Genomic DNA, 19838 nt, shown 5'->3' with positions numbered 1-19838 from the left:
GCTGTCCACAGGGTCACACAAGGTCACACAAAGCTGCTGCAGCAGCAGCAGCTTGGTTGGTCATAGCTTTTCTTCCAAGGAGCAAGCATCTTTGAATTTCATGGCTGCAGTCACCATCTGCAATGATTTTGGAGCCCACAAAAATACAGTCAGTCACTGTTTCCCCATCAATTTTTCATGAGATGATGGGACCAGAGCCCTTGATCTTCATTTTGTGAATGTTGAGTTTTAAGTCAGCTTTTTCACTCTCCTCTTTCACTTTTATCAAGAGGTTCTTTAGTTTCTCTTTGCTTTCTGCCATAAGGGTGGTGTCATCTGCATATCCAGGATTATTGATATTTCTCCCGGAAATCTTGATTCCAACTTGTGCTTCATCCAGCCTGACATTTCACATGATGTACTCTGCATATAAGTTAAATGAGCAGGGTGACAATACACAGCCTTGACATACTCCTTTCCCAATTTGGATCCAGTTCATTGTTCCATGTTCAGTTCTATCTGTTGCTTCTTGACCTGCATACAGATTTCTCAGGAGGCAGGTAAGGTGGTCTGGTATTCCCATCTCTTGAAGACTGCTCCACAGTTTGTTGTGATCCACACAGTCAAATGTTTTAGCATAGTCAATGAAGACACTTTTCTGGAATTCTCTTGGTTTTTCTATGGATGTTGGCAGTTCGGTCTCTGCTTCCTCTGCCTTTTCTAAGTCCAGGTTGAACATGTGGAAGTTATCTGTTCATAGACTGTTGAAGCCTAGGCTGGAGAATTTTGAGCATTACTTTGTTAGTGTTTGAGATTAGTGCTATTGTAAATGCTGTTTATTTGTTTTTTCCTGGTTGTTAAATCAATGGTTTTGATGCCATACAGTGTTGTCTCATCTTTAAGTACTGTTATCTCTGATTTGTTTCTTTACTAATGCTAGTAGAGTCTTACCCATTTTATTTATTTATAACAAGAACTTGCACTTGGGTGTAGGATGCTTGGATACAGAAGCTATATTGACCATGAAGGTGTTTTGGGTCTTCTGATGTCAGCCCTGTTAGATCTGCTAACTAATCCTTTTGCAATGGTCTTGGTTTTCATTCCATTCCATTGTAATCTGATTCAAATTACTTTCTACTTTGCCTATTGATTTCTTCATCCAGAATACATTCTGCTTGCTAATTTCTATCCTGGTAATTTCAGGTGTTTATATTTATCCTTTCCTATTCTTGTAGCTCTTACTCCACATATTGGGGAACCCAGGTGAGTATCTGTCACCTTCTCATTGTCACCTCAATGTGTCACAGAAGAACTAGCAACATGACCACAGGTTAGGCTAAGGAATCTACTGGATCTACTCTAAGATGGATTTTACCAAAGATGCCAGGTACCACTTGGATTCTCTACATGCCCATGCTACCCATGATGGTGTTTTGGGTCCTCTTTGTAAGCCTCTTGAGTAAAGATGCTCTGTTCATCATTCTATAATGATCTGGGTCTTCCCCAGTGAACAGCTACAGCAAACAGCTGGAGGTCACTATGGGGGGGAATCACTGAGGAAACTGCTGCTTTATATCCTTACTGGGGCTACTGTAGGATCTCAACCTCAACTTCAACAATGAGCTCTGGCTCTGAAACTGGCTTGGTTGCATAAATTAGCAAGGAATTGTGAATTTCCATTAGAAATTTTTGGCAACTGCCCTTTGTTCCCCTCTTGTTAGTTTTCAGCTACATACATCAAGGACTCTCATCATTGACCACCCAGATCTCTCTTAACCACAGCTGCTTGGCCTCAGCTATTTCGGAATTCAGCAATCCCTAGTGACACTGAATGCCCAACTCCATAATGGTACTTCCAACCATCAATCCTAGTCTATAGAAGAAAGCTACCACTGGGATTTTCAGCTATGTTGCAATCTCCTTGGAAATGCATTTCTTCATTGCTTTAGTGAAAGGGGTGCACTCTGGGCCACTCAAATAATTAGGTGCTAGTTTTTGTATTAAAATATGGCAAATATGGCCACTCAACTTTTGACTCTTCCTGTATTACTCCATTAAGGCAGTTCTGACATAACAACCTCATTTATTATAGCCCAGATTGTTTCCCATCTTCAAGGCTCCACCCAACAGCAAATCAAGGCTGGCCCTAGGTTATCTTGGATGAAAGAATGCTCGTGTTCACTCAGTCATGTCCAACCCTTTGCAGTCACATGGACTGTAGCCCACCAGGCTCCTCTGTCCATGACGTTTTCCAGGCAAGAACACTGCAGTGGGTTACCATTCGCTTCTCCATGGGATCCTCCCAACCAAGGGATTGAACTTGCTTCTCTTGCACCTCCTGCATTACAGGAAGATTCTTGACCAATGAGCCACCTGGGAAGTCCCCTAGTATGAAAGTTGCTCAGTCGTGTCCGACTCTTTGTGACCCCATAGACTGTATAGTCCATGGAACTCTCCAGACCAGAATACTGGAGTGGATAGCCTTTCCCTTCTCCAGGAGATCTTCCCAACCCAGGGGTCGAACCCAGGTCTCCTTCATTGCAGGCAGATTCTTTACCAGCTGAGCAACAAGGGAAGTCCCCTACCAAGGCATTAAATCCTAGTTCACTAGACAACATCCCCCTATCAATACCTTCAGTTCAGTTCAGTTCAGCTCAGTTCAGTTCAGTCGCTCAGTTATGTCTGACTCTTTGCGACACCATGAATCCCAGCACGCTAGGCCTCCCTGTCCATCACCAACTCCCGGAGTTCACTCAGACTCACGTCCATCGAGTCAGTGATGCCATCCAGCCATCTCATCCTCGTCGTCCCTTTCTCCTCCTGCCCGCAATCCCTCTAGGCTTATATTTCAATATCTTGGGGCCAACATCCTTGATATCTCCCCCTGGCATGTTCTCCATGTTCTTGCCCATACGTATTAGCAAGTTCTACAATTCATAGAAATAATCTCTTTATTCCAATATTCACTTGGGCTGCATTTAGACTTGACACTAACTGGTAGTCTGGTACCAACAAGGGAAGGCAGAGACAGATCTTGAGAAGAATAGGCATCCTCATGTAAGTCTCTGTGGTCCACACGCAATGTGATGCTCAGCTCCACCAGGAGGCGGGCAGTAACTTCACAGCCCAGGGGCTTCTGAGGAATCTGGAGGTTTAAGTTTCTCAAGTGCATCTATTCAAATGTGCCAAGTCCAGAAATGAGTACATGAGTACCTATTACTATGTGGCCAGCATGAAATACAGTTTCAGAATCATATCTATATATCATTTTTCCTATTATCTTTGGCTTCGCTGGGTCTTCATTGCTGCACGTGGGCTTTCTCTAGTTGTGGCACACAGGCTTCTCATGTGGCGGCATCTAATGTGGCGGCATCTCTTGTTGCAGAGCTCAGGCTCTAGAGCCTTCGGGCTTTGGTGGTTGGGGCTACCGGGCTCCAGAGCACAGACTCAGTAGTTGTGGTTCACAGGCTTAGTTGCCCTGTAGCATGTGGATTCTTCCTGAACCAGTGATGGAAACTCTTTTGCATTGGCAAGGGGATTCTTCACCACTGAGCCACCAGGGAAGCTCCAGAATCCTGAGTATCTGCTTCCCAGGACAATTTCTGATTCAGCTAATGTGCTTTGAGTTTCCCCAGAAAGAGACTCTGAAACAAGGATTGTTGTGGTGGTGGTTTAGTCGCTAAATTGTGCTCAACTCTTTTGCGACTGTAGCCCACCAGGCTCCTCCGTCCATGGGATTTCCCAGGCAAGCGTACCGGAGTGGGTTGCCACTTCCTTCTCCAGGGGATCTTTCCAACCCAGGGATCAAATGCACATCTTCTGTATAGGCAGGCAGATTCTTACCACTGAGCAACCTGGAAAGCCTGCAATAAGGATGTATATTAGTAATTTATTTGGAAAGTGTATTATTTCCCTACTGATGCTGTTACAAATGACCACAAACTTAGTGGTCAAACTTAAAATTACACAAGCTAATTTTCTCATACTTTCTATAGGTCAGAATTTCAGATAGGTAAACTAGGTCAGGTTATTTGCTTACAGTCTCACAAGTGTAAAACCACAATTTGGAGAAAAAGCATCCTGTTGCTTTGGCAGCCATTGGCCAAGGACTAGTCTTTTCTCCAAGAAAATACCAACATTTCTTCTTATTCTTCCATGTGTCTTCCTCCAGCAGTAGCAGTTTGAGTCTCTCTCACTTTCCAAAGCTTTTTGAGCCCCTTTCTGTAACAGCTCTCTGATTTCACCTGGAGAATATTCTGTTTTTATGGGCCCATGTGTTTAGACTTGGCCCATGCAGATAATCCAGAATAATGCCCCTTCTTTAAGGCCCATAAGCTTAATTACTTCTGCAAATTATCTTCTGCCATGTAATATGCACACCCACAAATTCCAGGGATTTGAGAGCAGATGTATTTGAAGGTCCATTCTGTTTAAACCAAAAAACTGGCATGGGATATTAGGGAAGGGAAGCAAGCCAACACATGCAAATTTGTGAGCTGGTTATGGCTCCTGTAAGATAAAGCTAAACCTCACAAGTATCATTCCATTGTGTCTATATACCACATCTTTTTTTATCCATTTCTCTGTTGATGGACATGTACATTGTTCCATGCCTTGGCTATTGTAAACAGGGCTACAATAAACGTTGGAGTACATATATCTTTTTAAATTATAGTTTTCCCTGGATATATGCCCAGCAGTGGGATTGTAATACCATGGAATATTACTTATCCATTAAAAAGAATGAAATAATGCCATTTGCAGCCACATGCATAGACCTAGAGATTGTAATGCTGAGTGAAGTAAGTCAAACAGAAGATGAAATATCATATGAAATATGATATGAAATATCCTGATATGTAGACCCTAAAAAGAAATGATACAAATGAACTTACATACAAAAGAGAAAGAGACTCACAGACTTAGAGAACCAACTTGTGGCTGTCAGTGCACACCACTATATTTAAAATGAATAACCAACAAGAACCTACTGTATAGCCCATGGAACTTTGCTCAATGTTATGTGGCAGCTTGGATGGGAGGGGAGTTTGGGGAGAATGAATATATATATTCACACACATATCAGTTCAGTTCAGTCACTCAGTCGTGTCCGACTCTTTGTGACCCCATGAACTGCAGCACACCAGGCCTCCCTGTCCATCACCATCTCCCGGAGTTCACTCAAACTCATGTCCATTGAGCTGGTGATGCCATCCAGCCGTCTCATCCTCTGTTGTCCCATTCTCCTCTCGTTCCCAATCCCTCCCAGCATCAGAGTCTTTTCCAATGAGTCAACTCTTCGCATGAGGTGGCCAAAGTATTGGAGTTTCAGCTTTAGCATCAGTCCTTCCAATGAACACCCAGGACTTATGTCCTTTAGAACGGACCGGTTGGATCTCCTTGCGGTCCAAGGGATATATATATATATATAACTGAATCTTTTCACTGTTCACCTGAAACTATCACAATATTGCTAATTGGCTATAATCCAATGCAAAATAAAAAGTTAAAATCAAAAATATCCCACAAGTACCTCTGGGAAATGATACAGAGTTGGGGACAGAAAACATTTTTTGTAAAGGATGAAACAGCAAATAATATCAGTTTTGTAGGAATGCTATGCCATATGGTCTCTGTTGCAACCATTCAACTCCACTGTTATAGCACAAAAACAGTCATAGACAACATGCTAACATATAAGCATGGCTGCATTCCAATATAGTACCATTTACAAAAGTGTAGTCCATTGGCTACAGTTCGTAGAACTCTGATGTAGAGCATGCTTTCGAGAATTTCCTCATGCAGAGCAAACAATTGGGGACATTATCCACAGTCCTAATTATCTGAGGGCTGATTGCTAGTACTGAGTACATTAAGTTCTCCTTGATAACTGCCCAAGTATTCTACTCTATTGGGGACAGAACAAACACTACAACACAAAGTATCAGGTACGTGAAGCAAAAACATGGTGCAGGAATAATCAGTGCCAAGGAAATATGGTAGAGCACTGTCACCATGTGCTATAGTTACCAGTGTATCTGTAGCCTGCAGTTGTGGAAACTCACACTGTGTAGATTTAGCCCTGGATTATGCTGCTTCATTTTATCTTTCATTAAAAATAATCAGATTTGTTAAGTAACTGGCACATATTCAGGGGTAGGTCAATGCAAGATGTGAATAGTGCTATTTGGCAAAAAACTAAGATGACAGTTCAATATCTGAGATAGTCAGAAAACATATATACATACATATGCACACACATATTCATACATACATACATACATACATACATATAAGGAAATGGTAGATGGTTAAGAGAATTTGTAAGGATTTAAGTTACATAAATGAGTAGTGGTTAGCTATTATGTTGGTGGATGAGAAAGTCGTATAGCTGCAGGGGAGTAATCATGGAGAAATTTTATTTTATTTAAATAGGGGGGATTGTTAAATATTAGAGAATAATGATACTATAACAAACTAAATATTTGGTCCTATCGGTTGAGAATAGTGTTAATTGTACATTTGGTTGATGGAGATATAGTATAATAGATTCTATATTTATCTTTAGAAGGATTATAAAGAACAAATTTTGATCATCCTGAAACCTGAAAATACACGAGTATTTGAGATTAATTAAGAAAAACACATTATAATGTTTAGACATTCTCACAATGACAAAAGACAGAAAAACGCTGGAACAAATTCAGAAGTTTATAAAGAAAACAGAGACTGAAGTCATAAGATTTAGGTTAAAAGAGATTTCATTTAGTATACATACTCAAAAATTCTCTGCTGGCATAATTGGGAATGGTGTGTACAAATCCCGATTTCATGACTACTCACCTTCTCAATTGAAGAGGTATGTGGAAGTGATTCATACATCTTAATTTATCCTCATTTTTATATCTTAATTCTACTGAAGACTTAGTTGCATATATTATTCCATATACACCTTGGTTGCTTATTAGAAACATACAAAATTGTGCTCAGATTTCAGTCTTAATCACCCACCTGTTCACTGCCACAGTCACATTCTTCATGAGTTTCCAAAATTCCATTACCGCACACTGATTGATTTTGGTAGAATGGTTTCAATATTGAAAACTTCTGAAGACACTGAGCTTCAAATGTTGAAACAAAAGATCTATATTCATGCATGCTACAGTTGCTAAAAATCCTTACACCACTGGAAACTCTAAAATGAAATAATCCTCAGGTTAAATAAACCTATCTAATAAAACCACATCTAAACAATGCACCATATATAATGTGAATATTATATATATATATGCACCATATATCATATGCACCATATATAATATGAATTGTTAGATGCTCCAAACGAAAAACTAATGCTTTTTGTGGAGACAATGTAAATCATGACTAATTTTTTAAAATTTTGTTTCTAATTGGAGGATAATTACTTTACAATATGGTGATAATTTCTGTCATACATCAACACAAATGAGCCACAAGCACACACATGTCCCCTCCTCTTAAACCTCCCTCCCAGTTCCCTCCCCAACCCACCCCTCTAGGTTGTCACAGAGCACCAGCTTTTGATTCCCTGCATTAATACAGCAAATTCCCACTGGCTATCTGTTTTACAGATGGTAATGTGTATGTTTCAATCTACTTACTCCTAACATTCTATCACAATAACTGAATTTATCCAGCTCTATTAAAATCAGCCCCTCTACTTAAGCACTGGATCCTACATTCTCTCCTACATTACTCCGTGATTTTGCTCCTGTGTTCCTTATATCCAACATCATCATTTTTTCCTCCTCTTCTCTTTATTTTAATCAGTCTATAGATATGTCATATGTCCCATCAATAAAATCTCTCCTTTGATTATAAATTCCACTCCATAATCACGAAAAGGTCATTTATGTCTATTATCTCCATTTTATGCCTCCCACAGAGTTCATCCAATTTAATTTAATCTAAAATATTGACTGGAATTGTACTGAATGTATGAACTTCTGGAAAAATTAGACATTTTATAGTAAGTTATCTATTTCCTTAGTGCTGGTACACAGACTAGTTTTCAAGATTGATCACCCTGACGAATTTTCTGATGTTATTGTTCTGATGGTACACTGACTGATTCTGCTGCCTTTGCATAGGTAGTCAATCATAATATCTGCAAATAAGGACATCTACATTTTTCTTCAAATATTTTCTTATTTTTTGTTCCCTTCAATGTAATAGCCAAAGGGACTAGTACTATGTTACATCACCAAAGGTGATTTTGCTTTGAACAACAGATACAACAACAATATAAACAGCAAAACTATCTGTGTGAATACAATATTTCATAGTCCTCATAAATCTACATTTTTCCTTGAATTCCCTTTAGTGAATATTTCATTGTTACGGGATCCACTACTTTCTGGAGTCTTGTGTCACATGGACAAACTCACTAGTGTGATTTCTCCTCTTGCACAAACATTCCTTCCCAATTTTTGATGTGGGATTGAGTATAAAAAATAAATTCTTCATGTCTTGTAACCAAGTGCACAAATATGTGCATGACATTAATTTGAGAGGAAAAACAATGCTTACACTGCTTCATGGTTCATTATGCACTTAGCTGTTGGACAGGAACACTCCTGGATGTCATCATATGCTAACCCTATTTTAAGGCCAAGTAGTTGAGCTATAATAACTGAAAATCCCTCCAATGTTATTGTGCCTGGATACTGAAATAAAGAAAGTTGAAGAGAAAACCAACATATGAGAAGAAAATGAAAGCAAGAAACATATCAAAAGAGCTTTGTTCCTATAAAATTTTATATTTTAATACTTTTCCATGTTGACCAGATTTCTACTTCATTTTGATAAATCATCAATCTGAATATCCATACTAGTTAATTTAATAAAGAGCATGAGATAAGGTAAAAGGTAATCAAACACATTTAACTTTCTTATTAAATCAATACTTTCCATTAACAAATATAGTTCAATATAGACATAGGCCAGGCACTATGATTAAACAAAAAAAATGAGAATATAGTGGCATGTATGAAAAGAAGGGACTTTGTCCACACTTGGAGCATATTTTACAGAAGAGGGGAAAGAAAATTAGTTGGAAAGTAACAACAAACCTACCAGATATAAATAAAGCATGAAAAGTGCTCTAAAGAAATGGAATTCTTCAACAGAGAATTCTGAGGAGGGGTATAACTGTATAGATCAGATAGTTAGAAAAGTCTATTTTTGGCATTGATGCTTAAGATGAGATACAAAGTTTGCGAAATGACCCACCGTTATGAATAGTGGTAGCAAGCTTGTTTGGGAACCTGTTCAAAGGTTGTAGTATAATGAATGAAGAAATGACAGGATGGAAGTTCAAGACACAGGCAAGGCCATGGTAAAGAATCTCAAGTGAGATGTTAGCACAAAAAGACTGACAATAGTGAAGAGTAGCATTTCATATGAATGAAATTTCATAAATAAATGTAATTTATTTATGTAAATAAATGTGTATATTACATTTATTTAATAATTACATAATTTTTAGAACTTACAAATTACAAACAAAAATTTTTTAGAACTTCCTAGTTTTTCTATATCCAAAAAAATTATCATGAGTAAAATTTAATCCATACCCTAAATAAAGATATTGTGTGTGTATGTATATGGTATAAAGCATGGTGACTACAGTTGATGAGACTGCAATATATACTTGAAAACTGTCAAGAAAGTGGGTCTTAAGCACTTTCATAAATAAAGTGGATTGATGGATATATTGATTAATTTTTGGAACCATTCCATAACTAGTATCAAATTATCACACTGTTCAGTTCAGTTCAGTTGCTCAGTCGTATCTGACTCTTTGTGACCCCATGAACTGCAGCGCGCCAGGCCTCCCTGTCCATCACCAACTCCCATAGCCTACCCAAACTCATGTCCATTGAGTCGGGGATGCCATCTAAACATCTCATCCTCTGTCATCCCCTTTTCCTCCTGCCCTCAATCTTTCCGAGCATCAGGGTCTTTTCTAATGAATCAGCTCTTCACATCAGGTGGCCAAAGTATTGGAGTTTCAGCTTCAACATCAGCCCTTCCAATGAACACCCAGGACTGATCTCTTGTAGGATGGACTGGTTGGATCTCCTTGCAGTCCAAGGGACTCTCAAGAGTCTTCTCCAACACCACAGTTCAAAAGCATCAATTCTTTGGTGCTCAGCTTTCCTTATAGTCCAACTCTCACATCCATACATGACCAATGGAAAAACCATAGCCTTGATTAGATGGACGTTTGTTGGCAAAGTATAGTCTCTGCTTTTGAATATGCTATCTAGGTTGGTCATAACTTTCCTTCCAAGGAGTAATTGTCTTTTAATTTCATGGCTGCAATCACCATCTGCAGTGATTTTGGATTCCAAAAAATAGTCTCTCACTGTTTCCACTGTTTCCCCACCTATTTGCTATGAAGTGATGGGACCGGATTCCATGATCTTTGTTTTCTGAATGTTGAGCTTTAAGCCAACTTTTTCACTCTCCTCTTTCACTTTCATCAAGAGGCTCTTTAGTTCTTCTTTACTTTCTTCCATAAGGGTGGTGTCATCTGCACATCTGAGGTTATGGATATTTCTTCTGGCAATCTTGATTCCAGCTTGTGCTTCCTCCAGCCCAGCGTTTTTCATGATGTACTCTGCATATAAGTTAAATAAGCAGGGTGACAATATACAGCCTTGACTACTCCTTTTCCTATTTGGAACCAGTCTGTTGTTTCATGCCCAATTCTAACTGTTTCTTCCTGACCTGCCTACAGGTTTCTCAAGAGGCAGATCAGGTGGTCTAGTATTCCCATCTCTTTTAGAATTTTTCACACTACACTTTAATTATATAAATATTTTATTTGTCAATTATGTCTCCATAAAGCTAGAAAGTGAAAGTGAAAGTCATTCAGTTGTGTCTGACTCTTTACAACCCCATGGATTATACAGTCCATGGCATTTTCCAGGCCAGAGTACTGGAGTGGCTACCTTTCCCTTCTCCAGGGGACCTTCCCAACCCAGGGATAGAACCCAGGTCTCCCTCATTGCAGGTGGATTCTTTACCAGCTGAGCCACAAGGCAAGTCCAAGAATACTGGAATGGGTAGCCTATCCCTTCTCCAGGGAATCTTCCCTATCCAGGAATCAAACAGGGGTCTCCTGCATTGCAGGAGGATTCTTTATCAGCTGAGCTATCAGAGAAGCCAATAAAGCTGGGGGTGGGCAGGAAGAGTTGTGTGGTGTGTGTGTGTTTGTACATGCACATGTATTTGTGCATGTACACAAATACAGGAAAAAAATGGAGAAGAAAAATGAATATGGTACAGTTTCAATAGAGACTTAGCATCTATAATATAGAATATAATAGATACTACAGGTGGTGAAGAAGTTGGAGTCCACCTGGCATTAACAGAAGGTTTTAGCATTGGTTGGGAGTCTATGCTCAAAAGAAACTAAAAAGAGAAAGTTTGTGTGACTTTTAGACTGAGGACAAGTATAACAGATATGGGATGTGGGTTCACGGGGCAACTCAGGGCAAAATCTTTACTATTTCTAGCCTGGAAATATAAAATGTGAATATCAGGAAATTATGACTGCCAAATACACAAGCAGAAAACTTCAGAAAGAAGATAATCCGAATTCTGTCTCCCACATTTCTCGCTGATTCCTGAGACACTCGTACAATTAGCAGCCTCAAACTGAAGAGCTCAGCTGAGGCCAGATCTGCCGTCTGTGAGGCTGAGTTGCTGTTCTGACTTTAACCAAGAGCACTGAACGACAAAACAAGCAAACAAAAGTCAACCCTCGTCAGAGAAAAGCAGCAGAATCCACACTTCCTCTGAATGCTATAATGTCCAAGGTTTCAAAGAATATCATTAAAAAGGCCATGGAAACTAAACCAGGATGTGAGCAACAGTCCATAAAACTAGCCTAAAATGTGTATTTTAGAAAATGAACTGTCTTCAGAAATGGAAAATAAAAAGAGAAATCAGTGCCTGATGACAATTCTCAAAAATATTCCAAATACAGCCCAAAATTACTCAAATACCAAGAACCAGGAATATCTTGACTGCAGTCAGAAATGGCAATCAACAGAAAGCAAAACCAAGATGCATTTCCTGACAAGCATTTTAAAGCAACCACCATAAAAATGCTCCAATGAGCTATTACAAAAACTCTTAAAGGAAATTAAGAAATAGAAAATGTCATCAAATAAATAGATGATATAAAAAGAACTGAATTAAAACTTCAGAAGAGAAAAAATACAGTAATAAGAAAATAAACTTCAATAGATGAATTTAGTGAAAAAAAGAGATGACAGAAGGGAGTATCAGTGAACTTAAAGATTCATTAGTATAAATTACCCAATCTCAAGACAGAGAGGAAATAGCTTTTGAAAAAATGAACAAAAATACAGGAGCAGTAGGACAATGATGACAACAACAACAAAAACCTAACATTAATATCATTAGTGGCCCAGAATAAAAGTGCATAGCTGAAATATATTTGAAGAGAAAAATGGCTGAAAATCTCCTCAATTTGGCAAAAGACACAAATCTACATATTTAATAGATTCACAAAACTTCTAACAATAAACTCGAAATAATGCATGATCAGACACATCATAATTAGATGGCCAGAGAAAACTTCTAAATGTCTTGAAGTCAACCAAAGGAAAACAACAGATTGCTTACAGAAGAACAATGATTAATAAGAGTTCTCATCAGAAATAATGTCAGACAGAGAATGTAACACAATAGTTTTGAAGTGCTGAAAACGACTTTCATCCAGCAAAAATATCCTTAAATAATGAAGATGAAATAAAGACATTCTAAAATGAAGGAAAATTAAAAGACATATTGCCAGTAACCAAGTTTTAAAACAATGACTAAAGGAAGCTCTTCAGACAAGAAAGAAAATGATAATAAAAGAAAACCTGTAACATCAGTAGTGAAGAAAGAGGAACAGAAAATGTACTTTCATGGGTAGATAAAATAGACTATTTTTCATTTGATTTTTTAAAATTATGTTTAAAATTATAATTTAGTGTGTATACTTATTAATATGCTTAGAAGTAGTATTTAAGCAAACTATACTATAAAATTTCCCATTTTATGATTATACACATAATTTCGATCTAAAATAAATATGGTATTAACATTCCCATATTCTACTTGAAAATGCTGGTAAATAAACTTGGGTGTATGTGATTGTGTCAGTGTGTGTGTGTAATCTCACTATAGAACATATTAAAAATGTTTTACAAAGAGAAATATTGAAAAACACTAAAAAGAGATAGATAGTTTATATAAAGAGACAGGATATATTTGTGTACTATACAGTATTTGTCACAACTATAATTACCTAGACACAGTGGGTTAATGTGTGGATAAAACTGTAAATAGAACTTTATTTACAATATAGGTGGTTGGCCAGATTTGGCCAATGGGTCATGCTTGCTTATTATGCCTATGATGAATAAATCAAAATAGAATACAAAAAATTGTTCTAGAAAAAATGAGAACTGTAAATGGCAACAGAGGACCAAAAAAAGATAGATAACACAGAAAACATATACTAAGTTGACAAACTGAAATATAGATGCATCAACAATTAGATTCAGTGAAAATTGTCTAAACATATTAGTTAAACAGATTGGTGAAACAGAGGAAAAAACACATGGTTCAGCTGCTGACTGGAAGTTCACATAATATATAAAGACCAAACCAGTTAAGAAAAGAGATTTAACATATGAACATTCATCATAAGAAAGCTGGAGAGGCTATATTGAAAACAGATGAAGCTAGCTTCAGAACAAAGATTATCATGGACAAAGGATATTGCAGTAATAAAAAGTTCAATAATAATCTTAAATGTTTGCATATCAAACATAAGAGCTTCAAAAATATGAAGCTAAAATAAATATAATTGAAAGAATAAACACACACATACGTAATTTAGTTGGAGACTGCGACAACTCTCATAATTGACAAAAGCACTAGACAATAGGAAATTATTTAAAAGACATGAAAAATATTATCACACAATGTCTATAAAACTGGCATGTATAGAACACTCAACTACAGCATGATATATGTCTTATGCAGTTTGTAACATATGTTGCTTAAACCAAGGTGTTCATGGACTTCAATAATTGCAAGGCTTCCCTGGTGGCTCAGTGGTAAAGAATCCACCTGCAATGCAGGAGACCCAGCTTTGATCCCTGGGTGGAAAAGATCCCCTGGAGAAGGAAATACCAACCCACTCAAGTATTCTTGCTTGGGAAATCCCATGGACATAGGAGCCTGGCGGGCTACATACAGTGAATGGGGTCATAAGAGTCAGACATTACTTACCAACTAAACCACCACCACCCATGACATGGAGTAGCACAATTTTATGCCCTGGAAAAAGTTAAGCCAATTGCTCAAGGTTGGGAAAAAGGATTAAAAAGAAAAGGAAAAATTTAAGAAGAGAAAAAAAAATAGATGATGAGTCAAAATGCTCTCATACATACTTAACAAAGTTTTACAAAGAAAAGGGAACCAAAAATATGATCAAGTAAACAATACAATAAAGCTTCTCAGGACAGATGTAAATTAGTGCCCAGACTGAAAGCGCTTTAATATAACAAGCATGTTGCATGATAAAAGATACCTTGGAAGGATAAAAAGATCTTAAATGTTTCCATGAAGAAATCAGCTATTAGGATGTTGAATGTTCAATATAGGAAATCAATAAGTTCAGTTCAGTTCAGTCGCTCAGTCGTGTCCGACTCTTTGCAACCCCATGAATCGCAGCATGCCAGGCCTCCCTGTCCATCACCAACTCCCAGAGTTCACTCACGTCCATTGAGTCAGTGATGCCATCCAGCCATCTCATCCTCTGTCGTCCCCTTCTCCTCCTGCCCCCAACCCCTCCCAGCATCAGTCGTTTCCAATGAGTCAACTCTTCGCATGAGGTGGCCAAAGTACTGGAGTTTCAGCTTTAGCATCATTCCTTCCAAAGAAATCCCAGGGCTGATCTCCTTCAGAATGGACTGGTTGGATCTCCCTGCAGTCCAAGGAACTCTCAAGAGTCTTCTCCATAGATAATGCCTAATTTTGAAGCATCACTACAAACAAAGCTAGTGGAGGTGATGGAATTCCAGTTGAACAACTTCAAATCCTGAAAGATGATACTGTGAAAGTGCTGCACTCAATATGCCAGCAAATTTGGAAAACTCAGCAGTGGCCACAGGACTGGAAATGATCAGTTTTCATTCCAATCCCAAAGAAAAGCAATGCCAAAGAATGCTCAAATTACCACACAATTGCACTCATCTCACATGCTAGCAAAGTAAATGCTCAAACTTCTCCAAGCCAGGCTTCAATAGTACATGAACAGTGAACTTCCAGATGTTCAACCTGGATTTAGAAAAAGCAGAGGAACCAGAGATCAAATTGCCAACATCCGTTGAATCATCAAAAAAGCAACAGAGTTTCAGAAAAACATCTACTTATACTTTATTAACTGTGCCAAAGCCTTTGACTGTGTGGATCACAATAAACTGTGGAAAACTCTTCAAGTGATGGGAATACCAGACCACCTGACCTGCCTCCTGAGAAATCTGTATGCAGATTAAGAAGAAACAGAACTGGAAATGGAACAACAGACTGGTTCCAAATTGGGGAAGGAGTATGTCAAGGCTGTATATTATTACCCTTCTTATTTAACTTATATGCAGAGTATGTCATGAGAAATGCTGGGCTGGATGAATCACAAGAAGAAATCAAGATTGCTGGGAGAAATCTCAATAACCTCAGATATGCAGATGACACCACCCCTATGGCAAAAAGTGAAGAACTAAAGAGCCTCTTGATGAAATGAAAGAGGAGAGTGGAAAAGTTGGCTTAAAGCTCAACATTCAGAAAATGAAGATCATGGCATCTGGTCTCATCACTTCACGGCAAATAGAAGGGGAAACAATGGAAACTGTGACAGACTTTATTTTGGGGAGCTCCAAAATCATTGCAGATGGTGACTATAACCATGAAACTAAAAGACACTTGCTCACTGGAAGAAAAGTTATGACCAACCTAAACAGCTTATTAAAAAGCAGAGACATTCCTTTGCCAACATAGGTCCATCTAGTCAAGGCTAAGGTTTTTTTCAGTAATCATATATGGATGTGAGAGTTGGACTATACAGAAAGATGAGTGCATAAGAATTTATGCTTTTGAGCTGTGGTGTTGGAGAGGACTCTTGAGAGTCCCTTGGACAGCTAGGAGATCGAACCAGTCCATCCTAAAGCAGATCAGTCCTGAATATTCGTTGGAAGAACTGATGCTGAAGCTGAAATTTCAATACTTTTGCCACCTGATTGAAGAGCTGACTCATTTGAAAATACCCTGATGCTGGGTGGGATTTGGGGGCAGGAGGAGAAGGGGATGACAGAGGATGAGATGGTTGGATGGCATCACCTACTCAATGGACACGAGTTTGAGTAAACTCTGGGAGTTGGTGTTGGATAGGGAGGTCTGGCATGCTGCAGTCCATGGGATTGCAAAGAATAGGACACAAGTGCATGACTGAACTGAACTGCATTGAAATTTGAATACCCAAGGAATTCATTGGGCATATTACTCAGAAATATAGAGCAAAAGAATGAACAAACTATTTCTACACATATAAACATGAATAACCATCAAAGATGAAGTTTTGAGCAAATATGTTGTAAATACACACATTGAGAACACATACTCTATTATTTACAGAAAGCTCAAAGAAAGATCAAGTTAACCAGTAAGTGTCAAGATAGCGGGAAGGAGGATTTATGAGTCTTCTGATTCTGGAGGAAGCACAAGCTGGAATCAAGATTTCCAGGAGAAATATCAATAACCTCAGATATGCAGATGACACCACCCTTATGGCAGAAAGTGAAGAGGAGCTAAAAAGCCTCTTGATGAAAGTGAAAGAGGAGAGTGAAAAAGTTGGCTTAAAGCTCAACATTCAGAAAATGAAGATCATGGCATCTGGTCCCATCACTTCATGGCAAATAGATGGGGAAACAGTGGAAACAGTGTCAGACATTATTTTTGGGGGCTCCAAAATCACTGCAGATGGTGATTGCAGCCATGAAATTAAAAGACAGTTACTCCTTGGAAGGAAAGTTATGACCAACCTAGATAGCATATTGAAAAGCAGAGACATTACTTGGCCAACAAAGATCCATCTAGTCAAGGCTATGGTTTTTCCAGTGGATGGATGTGAAAGTTGGACTGTGAAGAAAGCTGAGTGCTGAAGAACTGATGCTTTTGAACTGTGGTGTTGGAGAAGACTCTTGAGAATTCCATGGACTCTAAGGAGATCCAACCAGTCCATTCTAAAGGAGATCAATCCTGGGTGTTCTTTGGAAGGAATGATGCTACAGTACTCCAGTACTTTGGCCGCCTCATGCGATGTGTTGACTCATTGGAAAAGACTCTGATGCTGGGAGGGATTTGGGGCAAGAGGAGAAGGGGACGACAGAGGATGAGATGGCTGGATGGCATCACCGACTCGATGGACATGAGTTTGAGTGAACTCCAGGAGTTGGTGATAGACAGGGAGGCCTGGCATGCTGCAATTCATGGGGTCGCAAAGAGTCGGACACGACTGAGCGACTGAATTGAACTGATCTGACCTATTGATAAGATTTTATTTCTTGACCTCTGTGATACTTATATCTATGTATAACTTGGCCAAAAACTAGTGTGCTGTATGCTTATGACTTGTGCAATTTTCTCTATACATGATGCACCTCAATAAAACTTTTATTTAAAAGGAAATATACACTATGTTATATGCCAGGAAGGAAAGTTTAAAAACAAAAGGAAAAGGATTCAAAAGTGTAGATTATGCAAAGAATTGATTTAGTGTTTTCAGTAGTCTTGTAAAACCATTTTTATTTGTAAAAAGAATATTTGCTTTATTTGATAAGATACAGTTTTGAAAGAAAAAGGAAGTAGTAGTATGTTTCAACTTGTATACACCTTTTAACAAGCTATTCAAAATGGTTCTGAAATGATATATAAAGAAAGAACAAAACAAAACAATAATACATAGTTAATGGTTACATGTATTTGTAACAATAGTATAAAATATGCAAAAACTAGCAAATATGAAGTCATGCCTTCTGTTATTTCCTGAATTTGGAGGAGACATAACAGAAGGCTTTAACTTTTCCCTAAGGTTATGTTCTTAGGAAATCTGATACAATGCTATCATCTTTTATGCCAGGCTGGTGAAGAGGTATAGTCATATCTCTTCATATCATTTCCCTATATTTGAAATTTATAATTAAATAACTGTCTGAGATTAAAATCATGTTGTCCGAACAAAATAATAATACATACAGATATAGAGAAAAAAAATCAAGTTTACTTCACTATGTAAAATAATATTTATAAAACACAATATAAAGTTTAGAAAAAAAATATTCACAGAGAGGACACAAATTACATACCACAGCAACATCTGCATCATAGCTTCTATTGCATATCGTGCCAGGAAATGTTGCTCCCACATGTTTAGGCTGTTTCCTGTAACTACATCATTTTAATGTTTCCTTTTGTATTAGCATGGTCATTCAGAACGATTCACAAGCTTATTTATTAAGTTAAATCTCCCATAAAATTTAAAATAAGTTTTCAAACATACTATTTTCAATCTGAATAATACCTAATATATTATACAAAATGCTCAAATTTTTGAAAACTATAATTCACCTTAATATCAATTTTTTTTCTTAACCTAAGTCCTTGACTTGATATAATTTTATTATATCAAATTCTCCTCAATTTCCCTTATTCAGCAATTTATTGTTTTGGTCACTAAAAATTAAAAGAAATTTTTAATTTATGGAAAATATTTCTTTTTTGATGATTAATTTTATTTATTTATTTTTATTTCTTGCCATCTAAATATAAGCAGTTTTTAAAATTATAGACAGGCATTTCTTCAGTCATGTCCTACTCTTTGTGACCCCATAGGCTGTAGCCCACCAGGCTCCTCCGTCCATGGAATTTTCCACAAGAATACTGGAGTGGGCAGCCATTCCCTTCTCCAAAGATCTTCCAAACTCAGGGATCAAACCTGAGTTTCCCAACTGCAGGCAGATTCTTATCATCTGAGCCACCAGGGAAGCCCTAACCATATTACCAAAAACCTAAATGTTTCTTTATCGAACAGTAGACATGAAATGCATTCACAAATCGTAGGTAATATTTATTAACTGAATAGTATCAGTTTTACATCATTAATAAGTTGGAGTTTGTATGTATTCTGTCATATAGCTGATATTATAAAAGCTCATGAAAGACAGATTTTTTCATATAAATTATATTCCAAAATATTTTGGTCATATAAGTGATTCAGATTGTTTTTATTTTTATCATGTTTCCTACTACACTATCACCTCGATGGCAACATCTATATTTTACTTAACATTTTCAAAGGGGCCTACAGCAAACTGAAAAACACTATAAATGTTTTATAATATTGTTTATAATAAATGTTTAATAATATTATAAAATTAATGAAATTATTTATGTATATCTCTGTATTAATGCAGAATATTGTGCTTACATAAGTAAGAATGTTACATCGTGGGGCCGAAGGATAAGATAGTCCTGTTTCCATGCCAAAAATCTTTGTAATAAATCATCAGCCTCTCCAATGGTGGAAATTCGGTTTTTATCTGACCACAATTCCAAGGAGGATAATATCACAGTCAATTTGAACTGACTAAACATCTAAAAATAAGATTTATATTGTATATATTCAAATAAAATAAATCATTACATCAAAATAGTACATAAAAAAATAAAGT

The 19838-nt window shown here is 37.5% G+C and overlaps 1 protein-coding gene across 1 annotated transcript in view; it reads right to left on the bottom strand.

Annotated features, from left to right (window-relative positions):
• The window catches only part of LOC128068269 (disintegrin and metalloproteinase domain-containing protein 18-like), a 117649-nt gene that overhangs the window by 71231 nt on the left and 26580 nt on the right, over positions 1–19838 (bottom strand). The window contains exons 9-12 of the mRNA XM_052661393.1: positions 19595–19761; positions 18474–18555; positions 8548–8684; positions 6991–7174 (exon numbers count right to left, since the gene is read on the bottom strand). Of these exons, the coding sequence (XP_052517353.1) occupies positions 6991–7174; positions 8548–8684; positions 18474–18555; positions 19595–19761 (570 nt within the window). The remainder of the gene's footprint in view (positions 1–6990; positions 7175–8547; positions 8685–18473; positions 18556–19594; positions 19762–19838) is intronic.

Source organism: Budorcas taxicolor, chromosome 24 (assembly GCF_023091745.1).
Source record: "Budorcas taxicolor isolate Tak-1 chromosome 24, Takin1.1, whole genome shotgun sequence".
In the NCBI taxonomy this organism is placed as follows: domain Eukaryota; kingdom Metazoa; phylum Chordata; class Mammalia; order Artiodactyla; family Bovidae; genus Budorcas; species Budorcas taxicolor.
The sequence above is the reverse complement of the archived record's forward strand: the minus strand, read 5'-3'. Positions and strand labels throughout refer to the sequence as shown.